Source organism: Herpailurus yagouaroundi, unplaced genomic scaffold, assembly GCF_014898765.1.
Source record: "Herpailurus yagouaroundi ecotype Mexico unplaced genomic scaffold, PumYag 591, whole genome shotgun sequence".
Taxonomy (NCBI): Eukaryota; Metazoa; Chordata; class Mammalia; order Carnivora; family Felidae; genus Herpailurus; species Herpailurus yagouaroundi.
This window is the reverse complement of record NW_024412808.1, coordinates 1-6,340: the sequence shown is the minus strand read 5'-3', so window position 1 is coordinate 6,340 and position 6,340 is coordinate 1. Positions and strand designations below refer to the sequence as shown.

Sequence of the window (6,340 nt, the reverse complement as noted above, 5' to 3'; positions counted from 1 at the left end):
ACTAATTTGTTGAGAGTGTTTACCATGAAAATATATCATGTTTTCTCAAATGTCTTACTGCATCTATTGAGAAAAACATAAGTTTTTTATTCCACTCTTCTCATGTGATGTATTGCATTGACTGATTTGTGTATGTTGGTTTCTCCTGTATCCCTACTACATCCCTCTGATCATGGTGTTTGAAACTTTAAATGTGCTGCTGAATTCGATTTATCAATATTTTGTTGAAAAATTTTGCATCTATATTTTGCAGAGATACTGGTCTATAGGTTTCCTTGTTTTTTCTTTGTACGATTTGTCTGTGTTTTACATAAGGTTAATGCTAATCTTGTGAAATGTGTTTGGAAGTGTTTTGCCCCTTCAACTTCATTGAAGAGTTTGAGAAGGATTGGTGCTAGTTGTTTTATAAATGTTTATGAGGGAAGAGGTAACTATATTTGTATCAGACAAAATAGACTTTAAGCTAAAGATGAAAACAAGTGAAAAAACTTCAGTATACAAGGGGGTCAATTCATCAAGAAGATATAACAAGGGAAATATACGGGAACCAACACGGGAGCACCCAAATGTATTAGGCAAATGCTAACAGTTATGAAGAGAGAAATAGACAACAATATAATAACAGTAGGGACTTCATATTCTAATATTCACAATGGACAAATCATTCTGATTGAAAGCCAACAAGGAAATATTGGACTTGAGCCATAATTAAAAACATTTAATACACATATATGGAAATTTCATCCAACAGCAACGCAATGCATATTCTTACCAAGCACACCAGGAGAATTCTCCAGATAGACCATAAGATAATGTATGTAACAAGTCTTTGCAAATTGTGGATAATTGCTCTCTTGCAAGTGTCGTTTTTGATCACACTCCGATGAAAATGAATATCGACAACAAAGGAAAGCCAAGAAAAAAAAGGAAAGCTCAATTTTGCAAAGATTTAAAAATTAAATAATATACCTCCCCCAAATCAATGGGTCAAAGAAGACATCAAAGGGTAATCAAGAAACATCTTGAAAAAACGAAAAGAAAACACTACTTACCAAATTTATGGGATGCTGCTAAAGCAATGCTAAAGGGAACATTTATAGCATTTAAAGGACTACAGTAAGACAAAATCTTCTTAAATAAATGACCTGGCTTTACTCCTCCAAGAACTAGGAAAAGACCAAAATAAGCTCCAAGTTAGCAGAAGGAAAGAAATAACCAAGTTCGAGCTGAAATAAATGAAATGGGCACCATAAAACAATTGCAAATCAACTTAGAAGGAAGAAGAGAACCAGAACTCACTGTACAAATGATCTTCTTTTGAGGTCTTCGAAGGAAAGTTAGGTAAGGTTCATTCTACTAGACTAAATATTATTTAGATCATAAGCACTATATAGTCTACTGGTTCAGTACACCGGAAAGAAGTAACATAGCTCATTTGCAATACAAAGCCAATCACGTGTGAAAGGAACACAAATCTTTATGTGATTATTTAGTATCATAGTATTCTGATCATATCAGGCTTGCTTCAAACTGATTAAAATTAAGTGATTTGAAGTACATCATGCACACGAGAGTGGAAGTAGCTTCAGGGTAAAGTCTGATGACATTTCCCATGTTGTACACTTTCTATCAACCGCGCTCAGATCCATCATCAGAATATAAGCAGAACCCCGAATTCTCCTCCCCCACTTCTGCTTCCAGTCGTGACTCTTCTGGGCAACCACCATTCTGGCTTCCAATACCACAGATTCATTGTGCCTGCTTCTGAATTTCACATGAATTAAAAGTAAATTTTATACCATTCAATTCGAACAGTATGAACTGTTTTGCAGCTGGCTTCCTTCACTCAGCAGTGTGTTTGCAAGAGGCATTCATGCTGATGTATGTAGCTATTATTTGTTGATTCTCATTATTGTATACATTCCAATAGAGGATACATCATAGTTATTTTTAGATTCTTTTATTGAACCCATATTCTCCCCACTAGAATATTGAGCTCCATGGAGACAGGGCTGAGTGTTGTGATTGCTGATCACAGTCGAAGTCAGTGGAACAATGCCCTAGACAGAGGAGGTGCTTTATAAGGATTTGTTGACTTCAGTGACAACCGGGTTGTAGTCACCCAGAATCTGCAAACCCTGTATTAGCTCCCTCTGGAGCCTGTGGTTCCTCTCACCAGTCTCCTCAGCGCCCCCTTGACCTCCTTGTTCCTCAGAGTGTAAATGAGGGGATTCAGTAGGGGAGTCACCAGAGTGTAGAAGAGCGCAATGCTTTTGTTGACATCCTGCGAGTAGCTGGAGGGAGGCTGGAGGTACATGGAGATGAGTGTGCCAAAGAAGATGACCACCACCATCAGGTGGGAACCGCAGGTTCCGAAGGCCTTCCGCCTGCCCCGGGCCGACTTGATCTTCAGGACGGCCCTGGTGATGTGGCCGTAGGACACTAAGATGAGCGACAGAGGCACCACGAGGAAGAAGACACTGACCGCAAAGACTTCAGCTTCGATGATGGAGGTGTCGGTGCAGGCCAGCTTGAGCATCACGGGCACTTCACAGAAGAAATGGTCCACCTGGTTTCTCCCGCACAGGGGCAGGGTCATGGTCAGGGCCGTCTGTAGCACTGAGCTGCCGAACCCTGTGAGCCAAGCAGTTAGGACCAGGCGCAGGCAGAGCTGCGGGTGCATGATGGTCAGGTAGTGCAGTGGGCGGCACACGGCAGCGTAGCGGTCATAGGCCATGACCGACAAGAGCACACACTCCACGCCCCCGAGCCCCAGGGCGATGAGGAGCTGGGTCACACAGCCACCATAGGTGATGGTCTTGTCCCGCCCCTTGAGGTTGGCCAGAGTCTGAGGGACGGTGCAGGTGGTCAGACACAGGTCCATGAAAGAGAGGTTGGAGAGGAAGCAATACATGGGGGTGTGCAGGCGAGGGTCCCGCAGCGACAGGAGTATAATGGTGCCATTGCCTAGACAGCTCAGGACGTAGCCCATCAGGATGACCACAAAGAGAGGCGTCTCCAGCTGAGGCCTGTCGGAGAAGCCCAGGAGGAGGAATCCTGAGGAGGTGCTGCCATTCGCTCTTTCCATGGCACTCAGTCTGCACAGTTAGCAGGAGTTTTCTCTTGCAGCTTCAATCCAGCCCTGTTTTCCCAGAGTGGGTGCGTGGAATCTGGGTGGAGGCCTGAGAGTTTGCACACACCTTTCCTTGTTGGGGAGCGATGGGGTGATAAACAGCCCCTGAACGGGAGCATCTTCTGTGTTTCGGGGACTGCCCTAGATGTGGGTGCACTTTCTCCCAATGACTTCTGAGTTTGGCACGTTCCTGATCTGTGTTGACTAGATGAGCAAAGTGAGTGTGAAGGAGGTTCAGTAAGTTGCCCAGGGGCACTCACCAGGCTTCAGACTGACTCCACAACCTGGGCTTTTGACCAGCAGGGACACTGTCTTTTCGTGAATGCATGAACACTGACGGTAACTGTTGTTTCTCAAAAAAATTAATCTAGTCATTCTGAGTAAGGTGCAAATTTGCACTGTCCCTTCCCTCTATGTTTGTTTGCCATCACGAATTGAAATACGTGCGTCGTGCTCCCCTACTTCTAATTTTTGGGGAGAAAAAATGTGTTTTCTGAAAGTGCATAGATAGAGAAATTTACCATTACCAATTTTATACAAGGGGAACAATACATTTTGATGCATAAACTAATGAACGCTGGGGATGGAGCCTGAAATCGTGGTTATTGATTGGGAAGCATCTTGGAAATGACTGAAGAATTCATCACGCCCAGTGTTCACTTTGCAGGATGACTAATCCTGACTAATTATCACTGACAACAGTTTCAGTAACATAGCAGGAAATCATCAATCCAATGTTTCATTTTCTTTTGTCTCACATTACAACTCCCTTTCAAACTTTTTTAGTGTAGTGGGGAAATACTTTTTACAGCATCTCAGTCTGTACTTCCTATAAATGCCAACGTCATGTGAATCATTCTGTTTCCAGCAAAATAACTGGGCTTGCTCTTAGAAATAACCTCCCTTCCCCCTATGCCATGTGAGGCAAGTTTAATAGTAAATACAACCTGGACAAGAGTAATGTCTCATGAAGAGATTGAAAAGAATCTGGCATGTACTAGAGTCCCAAACAGTCTTTGTTGAATGAATCACAATAGGGAAGAAGATTATGAACTTGAACAGGCTATTGAATGTGAGTCTAGGGTTTATAGACACTCAGAGACAATAGCAAAGCACAGGAAATCCGGAACAACAAGTAGATAGCCTTGATTATTCAAATTCTAGGATTTTTTTCCCCCAAAGCTAGGTTGTATGGAACCTTGCAGAACTCTATATTTTTAAAAGTAACTTTTCTAGTAGCAAAATCAATGACGAGCCAAGAGGAGCTTCGGTCACCTCTCTATTATGCTTCCTTTAGGATTCTTGGTCCATTTATCCTTTTATTCCTAAATCCTTTCACTGTTTGTTTGGCTGTTGTTGCTGTGTTGCTGAAGGGTAGAATGAATTTGAGAAAATAAGTTTAAAAATGAGTAAAGTAAGAAACAGAATACCAGGATCATAAGTATAAGTCTACCACTAATAAGCTTTGAGATTCTCAAGACTACTCTCCCACCCCAACTGTCCCCTTCAAATAAACGACATGGTGTTTCCAGCTTTCAATAAGAAATAGGAGATATGATGATTTTAGCTCTTTGTTGAACCCTGGGAGGTTTATGTTCCAAAAGATCCATTGTCCCATATTGAAGAAGCCTCCTCAGTCCTTGCTTGTCTGTAGCAACAGCATGGTTCTTATCGTCTATGATCAGGCCTTGGTCCACAATATGCAGAATCATACAAAGGGCATTAGTACCATTTGTCACATGTTATTGGGACTTACCTCTGCTTCTTCCCTCTATCCATGTGCTGTAAGGGTGAGAGAAGGGGCTTCTGCAGTCCATCGCGGTGCCCAGAAGAAGGCTCCCACAGGGTTTACAATAGGCTGTTATTTCTGGGAGGCCAACAAAACAGCTCATCACTCAGCCAAGAACTTGATTCTCAATAATTTTGTTCTTCTCAGTGCAGAGAAAGTGATTGGAACCAAGAAACCATAGATTCTGCTAAGAAGCATGTAAAATGCATTGTGCCTAGAAGGGAAGAATTAAGTTGACATAGACATTTTCACATGAATTTCCATATGCTGTATTATTTTCCTAGTCTTGATAACCAAGCTCCACTAACCAGGTCCGTCCTCAGGACAGCAGGAATGCACTGTCTCATATGTCAGGAGGACACAAGTCCAACATGAAGATACTGGCAGGGCTTCTGAAACCTGTCAGGGAGAATATACATCTTTGGACCTTTCTAGTCTCTGGTGGCTCGTTTGCTGGCAGTTTGGGGGTTTCGTTGAGTTGTGGCTGCAGGATTTCAACTACTGCCTCTGTAGGCAGATGGCTTCTTCCTCACCTGTCTACTCTGTCCTTCTTATAGAAATACCAGTCACTTTGTGTTAGAGCACGCCCTGATGAGTGTAACCTCATCTGAACTTGAATATATTTGCAGAAAATTGTTTTCACATAAAGTCCCATATTAATCTGAACTGAGGTTTAGGGTTTCAACCACTTTTCTGGTGGGAGAGGTTTGCAGGGGTCATAATTCAACCCAATAGCAATAGTAGAATGCACATATGCCTGTGAAATGATAACAGTTCCTTATTATAAATAAATACCTGCATGCAAGGCTAAGACAAGATGCAGGTATGAGTTCTATCTGATTTCAAGTTCTCGTATTCTCTTATTCCTAGAGCAGAAGCCTACAGTAGTAGGAAACACTGACTCCCCATATCTGGCATGAATATCCAATGAAGGCAATTGTCCTATAGACCTGTTTGTTACACTCACAGATCTGAAACATAAACACAGATTCCATGCTTGTGGGATCTGCCACCGAGCATTTGGTTTGAGCTGGAAGAGAAAACACTTACAGTCTTTCACTCTCCAGTGAAGTGGTAATCAGCTAACCTGGAGGTCACATTGCTCCTCCATCTAGAAGTTACTGTCAGGAAAGAGCAACTCACCCACAGACACCAGTTCTGCAGGCAGCACCATCAACCTCCCGGGTGTAAGGAATCAGCAGCAAAGGAAAGAATCTCACATCTTCTTAGTAACATTTGAATGAGTGTTAGAGTAAGAGCATGGCCTCTCCTTCCAAGGAGGAATAACAAAGATTACAGATATCCACCTAACTTTTGGAAGCAGCCACTGGTCTTTGAAGAACCACTACAGTTGTATGAAGTGAAGAGATTGGCATATGGATGGGAAAGTGAAGGTCCTGCAGATGAAAGTACATGAC

At 42.4% G+C, this 6,340-nt stretch overlaps 1 protein-coding gene across 1 annotated transcript; it reads right to left on the bottom strand.

Annotated features, from left to right (window-relative positions):
- Positions 1-2,143: 2,143 nt before the first annotated feature.
- Positions 2,144-3,088, bottom strand: LOC121024035 (olfactory receptor 2G6-like). Its single transcript, XM_040466352.1, has one exon. It carries the CDS (start codon positions 3,086-3,088, stop codon positions 2,144-2,146), a length of 945 nt encoding a protein of 314 aa, XP_040322286.1.
- Between the last annotated feature and the right edge of the window lie 3,252 nt (positions 3,089-6,340).

Excerpts from the sequence above, each read along its gene's own strand:
- LOC121024035 (XM_040466352.1), bottom strand. The coding sequence starts at position 3,088 with ATGGAAAGAGCGAATGGCAGCACCTCCTCAGGATTCCTCCTCCTGGGC.